Source organism: Mus caroli, chromosome 13 (assembly GCF_900094665.2).
Source record: "Mus caroli chromosome 13, CAROLI_EIJ_v1.1, whole genome shotgun sequence".
Lineage (NCBI taxonomy): Eukaryota > Metazoa > Chordata > Mammalia > Rodentia > Muridae > Mus > Mus caroli.
In genome coordinates, this window is record NC_034582.1 from 22,985,528 (window position 1) to 23,000,383 (window position 14,856).

The following is a 14,856-nucleotide window of genomic DNA, read 5'->3' on the forward strand; positions in this document are numbered from 1 at the left end:
TATATATATATGTATATATATTTGTATATTTTATATATTTCAATATACATGAATATATAAATTTAAATATAAATAAAATAAATCAAATATATATGATTATATATATATGCAATCAATATATATATGTATATATTGATTGATTGATTGATTGATTGATTGCATTTAATCTTGCTTTGCTGTCCTTTAATTAAGTAAACAACTCAGGGTTTCATCTTAGGGAAGTCTACTTCTTCTATTAGTAGTCAGAAGTTCTTTGTCCAAGGTTGGAAGCCCCTGAGATACCAACATTTTAGTTTAGCATGTCTGTTGATGTTACTGTTGTACAAGTATGAATAAGACAGCTATTTTTTGTGGTATCATGTATATAACTACCCTGTCATTTCTAGGAGACACAATATCACCAAATACTTCCAGTTTCTTTGGCTATTACAATTTATCTGTATCCTCATTGTGTTGTTCTCTCAGTTTTAGAATTAATTCTGACCACACCATCACAATTGTCTTGTAAGTTTATCAACTTGATATGGTCATATTAAAAATTCAGAGGTAATTGCGAGTTATAATTTCACAATACATATATAAAACAAATATATCAACTGATACCAACTGTGGCAAATAGATACATAGATATGGATACATTGTTCTATATCTTTTAGTTCATGTTATAAGTAAGACACTTAGAACCCTTAGTGATTTGGACTGATAGTTTTGTAAATGAAATTTACATATCTAAAGGGAAGAAACGGTAAGTAGATTTTGCTGGCTTAATTATTCAATTTTTATGTAATGCTTATTTTTATAAACTGTATATATATATATATATTACACTTATATAATTTTTATAAGCGTGCTTATTTAATTTTGAAATGGCAGTAAGTTGAAATGTTTTATTATTTCTAGGATGCAAATTTTGTTCATAGCCTTGGGTACAAAACAAGGAACTCCAGCAACTGCCACACCACTTCACTTGCTACTCCTGCAAGCACTGAACAAATTCAACAGACACAAGTAAATCTTCATTCCTGGTTGTCACCAAAATAACTGAAGAAACAAATAAGGTTTACTGTGCTGTAGGTTATTACAGCTGCATTATAGGAGTGGTCATAGCATATCCCACAATAATATGCAGAAGAATGAATAGTCAAAAACAATAACATGATATTGTCACTATATTATAAGTTAAAATTAATGCTATCTCAGACTGTAGTAAATTTTTATTAGATATTTTATTCATTTATATTTCATACGCTATCCCCAAAGCCCCCTATACCCTCTCCCTGCCCTGCTCCCCAACCCACCTACCCCCGCTTCCTGGTCCTGTCATTCCCCTGTTACAACTACTGTAAATTTTTAAGTGATCCACAATTAGAATAATTTTTCCTCTTTCCTCCTGTTTTTCTTCCTTCCTTCCTTCCTTCCTTCCTTCCTTCCTTCCTTCCTTCCTTCCTTCCTTCATTCCTTTTTTTTAACCAGTGCCATGCTTGTAGGATTGTACTTAATGTAATCTAAAATAAACATTCATGATTGAATATGCATTCATTCACACATATGGAAGAGATGCAAATACAATTGCATCTATTATTTAAAAAAATGGCTTCTCCACTCACAGTACATTTTTTAACTGACCAGTATGTCATTTTTTTTTTTTTTGAGATACTGTACTATCCGATTTCTGTTTGCGTTCTCATTACATGTGCATCCCTCCCTGACTGGTCTGCCTTCTTTTCTGCTACAGTTGAAAATCAGCTAAAGAAGATGCTGGGCTCATACAGTACCATGAGTGTTAGACTAACTTTTGTTTTGATGGGGCTACATATTTTAGCAGCTCTAATGTATAATTGTTATACATGTACTGTGACTTTCTGTCAGAACAAATTTCACTATAATTCAGACTAAACTTAGTATATGTACATATATCAAATATATAATTTGTTTTCTATTATTTAATTAGTAGTATCTGTCACCTAGATGGAAACTATCCCCATTTAAAAAATGTGATTATAATGAAGGAAGAAGAGGAAGAAAGAGAAAATATTTTCTTAAAGCTACACATTTCAAATTGGCATTGATGCATTTAATCCTCCCAAAGTCCTCTAACAAATGTATCTCACTAGGAAAATTATAATTAAAACCATCAAAGGATTACATAAAACTTATTACATCACATGCATGGTGGGCAATAATGTGAATCTGTGCTTCATTCACCTCAGGATATAATTATTAATCATCATGTCACAGTGCTCACAGCAACCTGTTCTGCCATCACAAGTTGGTCTGCTTTTTCTTTTTGTTGTTGTTTTGTTTGTTTGTTTTGCCTTATTTTGGTTTTGTTGTTGATTTTAATTATTTTATTAGATATTTTCTTTAGTTTACATTTCAAATGCTTTCGTGAAACTTCCCTGTACCCTTCCCCCACCCTGCTCCCCTATCCACCCACACCCACTTCTCTGCCCTGGTGTTCCCCTGTACTGGGGCATATAAAGTTTGCAAGACCAAGGGGCCTCTCTTACCAATGATGGCCGACTAGGCCATCTTCTGATACATATACAGCTAGAGACACGAGCTCTGGGGGCATTGGTTAGTTCATATTGTTGTTCCACCTATCATGTTGCAGACCACTTCAGTTCCTTGGGTACTTTCTCTAGCTCCTCCATTGGGGGCCCTGTGTTCCATCCAATAGATGACTGTGAGCATCCACTTCTCTGTTTGCCAGGCGCTGGCTTAGCCTCACATGAGACAACTATATCAGGGTCCTTTCAGCGAAATCTTGCTGGCATATGCAATAGTGTCTGCGTTTGGTGGCTGATTATGGATGGATCCCCTGTTCTTTACATGTATATACTAGAGTGTTTATTTGGATTCCTCTCTATGGTCCAATTTAATTACCACTACAGTTAAGATACTTGTTCTTAAGTATCTTAAATTGGAGAGGGATATTATGTATGATCTTGGTAATGAGCATACACTCTCTATGAGGAAAGGTATTTGTGTTTTTAGAGTCCAAATGAGTTTTACACAAATGTTAAAGGGAATGCTGTACCACTGTTCTTTTAGTGCATATGCCCATAAATGTATTTCTCTACCAAAGACCAGGGAAAGAAAGTAATATCAACCGTTAAAAGTCAATGGATGTGTTTGTTTCTTCATTGTTTTTTAATATCATAGAATAATATAAAAACAACATGTGACTAGTAGTGAGTTATTTGATTTTTTTATATGAAAATGATTTGGCCCATTTGACACTGATAATACTAGTGTCTTTTTATATGAATTAAGTCTTGGGGACACCTACCAAGGGTCATCAAACCTTTAATTTCTTATGAACAAGAGAAATAACCAAGTAGAAAAGATCACATGTGGGCAGCATGATAGAATGTAGATGAAAAACAAAATATGATCAATTTGGTCTCAGAAAAATATGATCTAATTTCTTTTGTTTTAGCAATCTGTAGTTCTCCGAATTACAATTTTCATTTTTATAATGTGTGATGTTACAAAACATTTTTCATATATTCATTAAAACTAGATATTATAGTTAATCATTATTATGCAAACACCACATGTATCTACTTTGATGTATTTCACTTATTTTAACTTGATTTTCGATGATCATTGATTAGTCAGATGTCCTTCTGAAGATGATGATCAGTATTTCACGAGCCTGGTACCACCCTCTGAAACAACTTGTGCGTGCATTGGCTACTCTTGAAGGACCCTGCAAGACCATGCTGTTGAAAGTCATACAAGTGAAGGAAACAAACCAAGAAATTCTAGGAGAACTCAAGGCAATCCTTATCAGGGTGAGTGCTTCTTCTAAGCTTCTTTGTTTCCTTTTATCATGAAAGAGGTGTTTTGTTGTAATGAGAAATGAATCTAGAGATACACAATTCAACAGAGTTAAATTTAGGCTTCGAACATATTCACAGCTTTGACAGTAGAGAATTGTCGGCAACTCCAACATTTTCAAAGGTTTCCAGTGAGAAATTTATACACCAGAAATCTCAAAACAGAATAGGTCTGATATTCACTTGGTCAGTGCCTTGATTTTGACTGAAAATTTTTATTCTTAAAATTTCCCCAAACTTTTGTTCAAAATTCTAAGGAATATGGTCTGGGACTGGGGAAATGTAGTAGTCTATAAGAGCCCTCCTTGTAAGCATAAATGGCTGAATTCACATCCTTGAATCTATATAAAAAATTGGAAATGGTGGCTGATGCTTTGTTTTTATTTTTACTTTTTATTTATTTTTTCCTTTAATTAACTAACTTATTCATTTAACATCTTGTTTGTTTCCCATATTTGGGAGTCAGAAATATAAAAATCCCTGGTAAAGGAAGAGAACCTATGTCCAAAGAAAATTTAAAAACAGCAGAGACACAAGAAATCTTAAAACTCTATCCCAATTCACCTCTCATCTTCAAATATATGTGTACACATTCAGAAACACATGGACATTCATGTACAACCCCCCCCACACACACATGCATACACACAGAAGGCATAAAAACTGACTACTACAAATAACACAAGGTTTTCTGGTGATTAGGTTCATCCTGGAGCTGAAGAAAATGTCTACGCTGCTTGGATGGGACTGGCAGATGTGAGGTCTGCTGATGACAATACCCGCTACTTTGCTCTTAGTAACATTCTCCACTGCCTAGACAGTGACACTGACAAAGTTGCCACTTATCTTGAGGCTCTGAAGTGCCGAATTATCCATAACAACAACTGCTAAGCACACCCAGCTATTACTAGGTTGGTCCTTGGTTATCCAGATCATCAATCCTTTATTTGATTTCTTATCTTTTGCATGCACATATATAATGAATTGCTTCTTAAAAAATAAAAACATATTCTTCAGAAATGAAATTTTTGTAGGACTCTTAAGAGCGAAAGTGCATGTGTGAATGGGGGAGTGTATCTCTGTTTTGCTTGCTCGTGGGACCCTTTTCCTCTTACTGAGTTGTACCATCAATCCTTGGTATGAGAGTTTATGCCTAGACTTATTGCTATGCTATTAATACACCTCGGAGATCTACCTTTCTCTGAAGGGAAAGAGAGGTGTAGTGGATCGGGTGGGGGAAGAAGGGAGGTGAGGGAGGAACTTTGAATAATGGAGAAGGGGGAAGCTGTGGTCAGGAGGTTTTTTATGAGAGAAGAATAAAAAGTCATATCCAAAATAAAAACTTGTCATGTATTCCATTATACATTTAATATAAAATTTATCTATAGTATTGTGATATTCCTGTGAAAACTTTCCAAACTTAGTGGTTTGCTTTGACCATAAGACACTTGTTACCTTACTATAGGACAAATGATCAAGATGGGTGAACTTCCAGGCAAAGCAAAATATCATGGTTAATCAGTAAATCCAATTTACCAAGAAGATAGAAATTTGGAGACAGGCTTTGAGAGCAAATGACTCTGTACAAGCAGTTTTCAGTCTAATGAAAAGCAATACAAAAACTGTACATGTGCAGTCTTCCTAAATATCATAAATTTTAAACCTTTCAGATCCCTATTAGGATTCAAGTATGAACTGTCTCCACATATCTCCAATAACTGTCTTCAACCACACTCCTCCGTACCACCATCTCAGACAGATTCTACATGTTCAGGTCACAACTGTGCTGACAATTCTCATGCTCAAATTATCTCAGACCCTCCCTTTCCTTCTGTTATTATGGTCACACAGCAGGAAAGGCAGATCACATCTGTTCTTAGGATGTTTCTGCCTTTCTCCTAGTTCTGCATATCAACACTTGTAGCTTTTTCAGAATTCAAACATGAGAGCAAATGAAAAATAGTGACACAGAATTTTTATAAGTAAATTATATTACTAACTATGGTTGAAGTTACATTGTGTTGAGAATCAGTTACATCTTTTGGGGTCACCACAAGAACAAAAAGTAAGGAAAATTTTGGGAGTTTCAACTGAACCTGTGAAACAAGTTTTCATGAATATGCAAACTGCCTTATTAAAGTTAATATAGCAGATGATGCTACAGAAGGCACAAAATGTTTCAAAGAGAACAAGATAACTGAAGTTATCTAGATTTGAGCACCAGTTATGACTTTTTGATGCAGTAATGAAGGTCTGATAAAATTCAAGTCAATAAAATAGGAAGGGCATTAATCTAGAATGCTTTTATATTATATGCAATACAGGTAGGATGACAAAGATTTAGAGAAAAATCACAGAGCTCTTTAAATAAATATGTGATAGCTCACTTTTGTATGCATTATTGTTATAATGGGAAAATTCTAGTAAGAAGTAGTTTTACATTATGTAGGATGACTTATAGAATTTGGATAGTATTTATTCTATAAGGAAGTAGAAAATTGAAAACAATGTCATAGGAACTGAAAAGTAAAAGTATTAACTTTATTTGAAGGTTGGTAGGCTTGGAAGGCTGATAGGAAATAAAAGAGTGAGGCTTGATAATATATTTATAATTTCATTGACATGCATGTTGTAAATCAACAAGCATTCTGGGAAAAACAATGAATCATGGGTAACGTATACATGAGGGAATCAGCAGGCTAGGATTCCACAAAGAGCTGTGACAGGACTTTGTGTATTAAAGGGATGGGGGAACCTGGAACTAGATGAATATATATATTCATCTAATATATATATATATTAGATGAAATAAATTTTTGTCCAATACCTATGTGTTTGCTTTTCCTGCAATAATTGACTTAGCTACCTGATATTATTCTTATTCAGTCAAATGGCAAAAATAAATAAAATTAAATGATTCTACTAAAGTATTCATGTACCATAATAAACGAGTTCCATAAGTACCATATACTGGTCAGAGACAAGTTCACTCCATTAACCCACCAAGAAACAGAATATAAGCTTAACTTAACACTCTTTCAAATTCTGTCCACTTTCTCATTCTGGTTGTCATGATTTGGATATGGAATGCTCCCCCAAAGGCTTGCTATGAAGTTTGTTTCCTAGTGTGTCCCACTCTGTTTCAGCTGTCTTATGGACATGGGATAGAGTTCTATGACAGGGTTTCAAGTGGGAAATTGCCTCAGTTAGAATGGCCTGTAGTCATGTTTGTGGAGGGAACTTTCTTGACATATAATTGCTGTAAGAGGATCCATTAACATATTGTTACATTCCTGTGCAGATGGACACAGAATGTATGAAAAAGCAGTATTCCACAATCGTTATGGCTTTCTTCTCTGCCCAGAGATTACTACCTTTCATGCTTGCCCTGACTTATTGATGAGCTGTTACATGGAATCATGTTCAACTCAACTGTTTCAAGATGATGCTTTGAATCCAATACTAAGAACCACTCATCTCATTAAATTATCCTAAGTCAAATAGAAATAGTACAGATTAAAGGAACAAAAGAGGAAATCCTTCAATACTATCTTATAATCAATTATTCTAGTTTCCACAATGGCTTTAGATAGTTACTTGCCAACACCATTTTTATACATGCCAAGAAAGGGAAGAAAATTCTATCATAACCTTTTAAAACTACCCAACATCATTTTTCTGATAATCACTAATATTCACTAGATCACAAAGCATATAAGTCACTCTGTGTGAGTTCTTATTGATCACTGAACCAACATATCCTACATTTTTACACCTATATTTTATTATATATTAAGATATTAATGTTTTTGAAAATATATTATATTATTCCTCTCTTTCCCTTCCTTACCATCCCCCCAATTAGCTCTCTTTTAAGTTCATGACCTGTTTTTTTAAATTTCGGATCCATGACATGTTATTTCTTTAATTGATGTTTTACACACACACGCACTTCTTAGTCAATGTAAGGTCACTTGTACTTGCACAGGTTCTCAGTTCATGCTTATGAGCAAAGACAAAAAAACTCCTGACTTTATAAACCTTAGTTTCTGAGAACAAAATCTCAAATTTCAACACAATAACTTTGTGATATTCTCTCCATTTAATTTGATGTTGGCTATCAGATTGCTGTAAGCTGTCTTTGTTAAGTTTATGTATGTCTCTTTTATGCCTTTCTCTCCAAGACTTTTTTTTATAATTTTTATTAGGTATTTTCCTCATTTACGTTTCCAATGCTATCCCAAAAGTCCCCCATACCCTCTCCCCGACTCCCCTACCCACCCACTCCCACTTTTTGGCCCTGGCGTTCCCCTGTACTGGGGCATATAGAGTTTATAAGTCCAATGGGCCTCTTTCCAGTGATGGCCGACTAGGCCATCTTTTGATACATATGCAGCTAGAGTCAAAAGCTCCGGGGTACTGGTTAGTTCATAATGTTGTTCTACCTATAGGGTTGCAGATCCCTTTAGCTCCTTGGGTACTTTCTCTAGCTCCTCCATTGGGGGCCCTGTCATCCATCCAATAGCTGACTGTGAGCATCCACTTCTGTGTTTGCTAGGCCCCGGCATAGTCTCACAAGAGACAGCTATATCAGGGTCCTTTCAGCAAAATCTTGCTAGTGTATGCAATGGTGTCAGTGTTTGGAAGCTGACTATGGGATGGAACCCTGGATATGGCAGGTTCTATATGGTCGATCCTTTCAACACAGCTCCATCATGAAGGGGTGTTGGACTTACACAAAGTCTTTTTCAGCATATAATGAAGTGATCTGTGGTTTGCTTATATGGTAGGTTATATTGACTTATATTCATATGTTGAACTATTTCCGCATCTCTCAGATAAAGCCTTTTTGATGATGATGGCTGTCCTTTTTTGATATGTTCTTGGATTTTTTTTTGAGTATTTTATTTAGTATTTTTGCATCTTTTGGGGCTGAAATTGATCTGTAATTCTCTATCTTTGTTGAATCTTTTTGTGGTTTGTGTAGCAGGGTAACTATGGTCTCCTAAAATGAATGTTATAATGTTCCTCTGTTTCTATTTTGTGAAAGATTTTCTGAGGTGGATTAGTGTTAGTTCTTTTTTTTTGTTTATTTGTTTTTGTTTTGTTTTGGTTTGGTTTGGTTTTGGGGGTTTTGTTTGTTTGTTTGTTTTTTTCGAGACAAGGTTTCTCTGTATAACCCTGGCTGTCCTGGAACTCGCTTTGTAAACCAGGCTGGCTTTGAACTCAAAAATCTACCTGCCTCTGTCTCCCAAGTACTGGGATCAAAGATGTGCGCCACCACTGCCTGGTTGTGTTAGCTCTTCTTTGAAAGTTTTATAGAATTCTGTGTTAGAACTATTAGGCTCTGGGCTTTACTGTGCTTGGGAGACTTTTAAAGATTGCTTCTATTTCCTTAGGACTTATAGATCAATTTAAATTATGTGTTTGATCTTGATTTAATTTTGGTAAGTAGTATCTATTAAGAAAATTATAAATTTCTTTGACATTTTCTAGTTTTTTAGAGTACAGGTTTTTAAAACACCTCTTAATGATTCTTTGGATTCTCTTGGTGTCTGTTGCTATGCACTCCATTTCTAAATTTGTTAATTTGCATAGATTTTCTATGTCCTTAGTTAGTCTGTATAAGGGTTTGTCTACCTTGTTGATTTTTTCAAAGAACCAGCACCTTCTTAACTGATTCCTTGTATTGTCTATATTTTATTAATTTTACCCTTCTATTTGATCATTTCCTGCTGCCCCATAAACTTGGGTATGTGCGAGTTCTTCACTGAATTCTAATAAGTCTTTCCTTTCCTTATGCCTTGTTAATTCAGTAGGGGGCAGTTCAGGTTCCATGAGTTTGAAGGTTTTCTGTGTTATTGTGATTTTTTTTTTTGCTTTGTTTGCTTCATTTTTGTTTGTTTCTGTTTTTGTTGAAATCCAGCTTTAATCCATGGTGGTCTGAAAGAATACAGGGGGTTATTTCAATTTTATTGTTACAAGTGTTGAGTCTTGCTTTGTGCCAAAGTATGTGGTCACTTTTGGAGAAAACAAAAATCCCGAGTGAGGTAACTGAAACCCAAATAAACAACATGGCATGAGCTCTCTCATATGTGGATATTATCTGTTAAGTGAAGGATAATGTGCAGTTCCAGAGAGGGTATGGAACAAGGAGGGCTGTGCTAAGGGTAGGGGCATATGGATTTCTCTGGAAAAGGGAAATAGAATATATTTGGGAGATGGACTGGGGTTGGTTTGGATGGAAACAGGAGGGAGCAGGAGCCTTTGGGAGGAAAATAGGGAGAGAGTAATAGGAAAGACAACTGGAATTAGAGCACACGTGTGGGGCAACAGGCTACTCACAGACAGCCTGGTCTTCAGTCGAGCTGAGATCTTGAACCCCGGTAGGACCTGGTGGTGGTAATTTCCAACTACATGAGATGGAAGGCGTTCATTCATATCTCCTAGACCCCTGGCTCCTGTCGAAGTTACTGCCCCCTTACCCCCCACAGGAGAGGCATGACTATCAGCACCAAGCCTTCCCAAAGGCAAATAAGGTTTTCCCCAAACTCTCTGTCCAAGCCAATGAGAGGTATCTGCTGTCAAACTCTGAATCACCCCCAGAACTGTATATAAATCCATCCATGTTATTAAAGGTATTTGAGAACTATTCCTTCGTCTGAGTCTTTTGTTCCAAGAGCTGTATGTAACACTTGGGAAGAGATCTCTCCTGAAGAGCCAACCGAAGTCCGGCGCACTTCTCCCTGGATAGTCAGCTTTTCATTGGCCCATCCAGATCTGACTCAGTTCAGAGATGCTCAGAGTTCCTGATGTTACTGAGCGACCTGGAAGGTGAGGCAGAGACTTTGTCTTCCTGTCTGTACTCGTGCATCCCTTCGCTGGAATCCTTGCACCCAGCCTGGACAGAGATCTCCATGGAAAACCTCTGGTACCCAGACCCACACACACGTGTGGCGAATGTACAGTTCTAGTGTAGTGGAAACTCCCTGGAATCCAAGACAGTGACCCTAGCTAGAAAGTGAATGGCCCTAATAAGCAAAGTTTTCTAGTAAAGTGAGATACAGAGCCAAAACTGACTGGCTATCTTGTATAACCAGGAAACTCTCCCGGAAGTGGAACTGGTAGAAATGGTGAGACTGGTTCATCAATCCAGTCACAAAACCTTTGACCTATAAACAGTCCTGCCTGCAAGATGTGCAGGGGTCATGGTGGCACAGAGCTCATGGGCGTGGCCAACCAATGGTCCATCTTTAGGCCCACAGCACTAGAGGGAGCCTAGGCCTGACACTGGATGTCCAGGAATGGGAGGCAGGACAGCCCTGCAAAACTTGATGAAACCAAACACAAATTGAAAAAAAAAAATGTCAATGACACGATTCCTTATGAAATTTTGCTAAACTCATAGATGGGTGCCTAGACAGATTGTCATCAGATACATGTCATCCAGCAATAAATAAATGCAGATACAGAGACCCACATAAAATGCTAGGTGGAGCCAATAGAACCCAGGAGGCAGAAGAAGGGGAGGAAAGATTCTTGGACCTAGAAACATTGAAGAGACCAGGAGAACAAGGCTCACAAAATCAGCTAAGCAGGGCTTATAGTGGCTCACATAGACTGAAGCAACAAATATAGAATCTGGAGGACGGCTGCATGAGTTTGATACTTACTTGTGGATCTCCTTCCTGTAACTGGGCTGCCTTGTCTGGCCTCAGTGAGAGAGGATGTGCCTAGCCCTGTAGTATGTGGGAGTTATGGGATGGGAGTGAGGAGGATGGAAGAATAGGATTGGGGAATTTTATGAGAGGGAGTAATACTCAGCATGGAGTTACCACTTCTGGGAGGAGAAGGGGTATAATGGGGAAAGGAAGTGAGAGAGGGGGGGCACTATGAGTAGGGGGCTGATATTGGGATATAAAGTGAATGCATAAATAAATTAACTAAAATACAAATTAAATATGGAGTCTGTATGGATCTGTGCTAGGCCCTTTGTGTTTAAGTTAGGGTTTATAGTTTGGTGTTCCTGTGGGATTTCCAACAGTGGGAGTTGGGGAAGTATCTCTGATTTTTTTATTCCCCTTTAAAAATTTTTCATTTTTTTCTTTTATTGGATGTTTTCTTTATTTACATTTCAAGTGATATCCACTTTCCTCTGCAAACTCCCTAACCCAGCCCATCTCCCTCTGCTTCTATGAGGGTATTTCCCCCCCACACCTACCCACTCCACTTCCCTGCCCTGGCATTCCCTTGGGGGCACCAAGACTTCACAGGACCAATGGTCTCTCCTCTTGTTGATGTCAGACAAGGACATCCTCTGCTATATATGCAGCTAGAGCCATGGATCACTCCATGTGTACTCTTTGGTTGGTGATTTAGTCCCTGGGAGCTCTGAAGGGTTTGGTTGGTTGATATCATTGTTCTTCCTATGGAGTTGCAAACCCCTTCAGCTCTTTCAGTCCTTTCTCAAACTCCTCCAATGGGGACTCTGTGCTCTGTCCAATGGTTGTCTGGGGGCATCTGCCTCTGTAATTGTCAGGCTCTGTCAGATCCTCTTTTTATTTTATTTCCTGATAGCAAGCACTTCTTGGCATCCACAATAGTGTTGGGTTTTCTAGCAGTATGTGGGATGGATCCCCAAGTGGGGCAGTCTCTGGATGGTCATTCCTTCAGTTTCTGCTTCAGACTTTGTCTTCATATTTTGTTCCCCTTTCTAAGAGGGACTGAAGCATGAACTCTTTCATTTTCCTTCTTCTGAGCTTCATGTATTCTGTGAACTGTATCTTGGGTATTCCAAGCTTTTGGGGTAATATCCACATATCAGTGAGTGCATACCATGTGTATCATTTTGTGATTGGGTTACTTCACTCAGGGTGATATTTTCTAGCTCCATCTATTTGCCTAAGAATTTCATGAAATCATTGTTTTTAATGGCTGAGTAGTACTCCATTGTGTAGTACCACATTTTTTTGTATCCATTCCTCTGTTGAAGGACATCTGTGTTTTTTTCAGCTTCTTTTAAAGCCATATTTGGTTGATATACCTAGAAACTACCTTCCTTCCTTCCTTCCTTCCTTCCTTCCTTCCTTCCTTCCTTCCTTCCTTTTTTCTTTCCTTTCTCTCTCTCTTTCTTTCTTCCTTTCTTTCTTTTCTCTACTTTCAATTTTTTTGGGGGGGAGGAATGGATCTTGGAGAGGAGGGTACTTGAGAAAAGAACTCAGAGGAATGAAGTAAGAGGATACTACAGTCAGTATGTAACATATGGTAGAAAAAAATAACTTTTTGAAGCATGTAAATAGGAAATTGAGCTTTAGAAAAGGAAATAGCAACATAATGAAAGAGCTCTAGAGAAAATAGTAATACTGAGTGCTTCTAAAACTCAATTCAGAAATCAGAAAGAAAGGTAAGCCACAATTTTCCAGTTAAGTCAAAAGTATTAATATCTTGAATTTCAGATCACAAATTTTCGCTAATCCAGTAAATATTTTCTCTAATTCATAGTTTTAAAACTGTCTCATTCAGTATGTAAGAAAGTCATGTGGTCTTCAAACTCATCTAAATGTAAATGTTCTGAAAACTGCTTCGTTTCAGTTCAACTGAATTGATTTTATGAAATATCTTGCACTAAACTCCTGAAAATTAAGTTCATTTTATTGAGATTATTTTAAGACTTTTACAAGGCAACAATTAAAAAATTATTTCCAATAAACATTGGAAATGTTCAATATCCAATCTTTTGTCAGTGCTAAGATCATATAATTTAAATGTATGCTATATACATGTGTAATATGTGTGTGCAGATATGTACAGCGGGAGAAACACACGAACCTATGTGCACATGAAGCCACAAAAGGGTATTGGGTTTCTTTTTTTACTGATCTACATGTTATTCTCTTAAGATAGGGTCTCTTACTGAACCTGGAGTTAACTATTTACCAGTAAAGGCATTCAGCCAACAGGACAAATAATCCTCCTGTCATCGCAATGAGCACCAGTCACAGAGGCAACAGGCATGCACACCTGGATTATTAGATCAATGCTGGTGGTTAAAGCTAAGGTTCTAATGTTTGCACAGTAAACATTCTCATCCAATAAGCCATACTCTCTGGCTTTATGTTTTGAAACATAAGCATATACACTTATTATGTTAAAATATAATAATATGACATTTTGGCATCACACATAGTATTACTGATTAACTAGATATTAATTAGAGAAATAGCTATCCTAAAAGTATTTCTTCTCAGAACAACCATGTTTGACTTCAAAATCTCTAGACCAATGAGTTTTGTATGGACATATACACACATATATCTACATGTTTATGGGCATGTACACATAATATTTGTTTGGCCATCAAGTAAAATAACTTACCTTTTGGGATCAAAATCCAAGCTTTTGTATTGCTGCAAGTGGGTGAGAAAGAATTATAGGTGAGCATCTCTCACCTTTTCCATGTATAAATTTATGAAGGACAAACTAATTATCCACGATTATATCTTTTATTCCTTCATCAACACTTGATCTATTGATAAATTACAATAAAAATTTTACAATAGACATCTTTCTAAAGGACTGTACAGTCTAAGACACCCTGAAAATAAATCCATGATGTGTAAAAAATGAGTGACACTTCCAGTGGCTGTCAGCACACAAAAACATTTGTTCAGAGAATTAATGAAGACATTCCTCCAGACATATAAAGGAGTGTGAAAGTCAATGCTTCTCAAGCTACTTCCCTAAATTCTTAAATTTGGAAGAGAGAAAACAATTTCACTGCTAAAAAATTTTTGTGGAGTCCTGAATATGATCTTTTTTTAAATTAGATATTTTCTTTTTTTTTTAATTTTTAATATTTTTTATTACATATTTTCCTCAATTACATTTCCAATGCTATCCCAAAAGTCCCCCATACCCACCCCACTTCCCTACCCACCCATTCCCATTCTTTTGGCCCTGGCATTCCCCTATATTGGGGCATATAAAGTTTGCAAGTCCAATGGGCCTCTCT

The 14,856-nt window shown here is 36.7% G+C and overlaps 1 protein-coding gene across 1 annotated transcript in view; it reads left to right on the forward strand.

The window, feature by feature from the left end:
- LOC110308620 (prolactin-like) overlaps positions 1 to 5,187 on the forward strand; it is a 10,884-nt gene extending 5,697 nt beyond the window's left edge. Inside the window, exons 3-5 of the mRNA XM_021181043.1 lie at positions 901 to 1,008; positions 3,621 to 3,800; positions 4,548 to 5,187. Of these exons, the coding sequence (XP_021036702.1) occupies positions 901 to 1,008; positions 3,621 to 3,800; positions 4,548 to 4,736 (477 nt within the window). The 3' untranslated portion in view covers positions 4,737 to 5,187. The remainder of the gene's footprint in view (positions 1 to 900; positions 1,009 to 3,620; positions 3,801 to 4,547) is intronic.
- Positions 5,188 to 14,856: the final 9,669 nt, after the last annotated feature.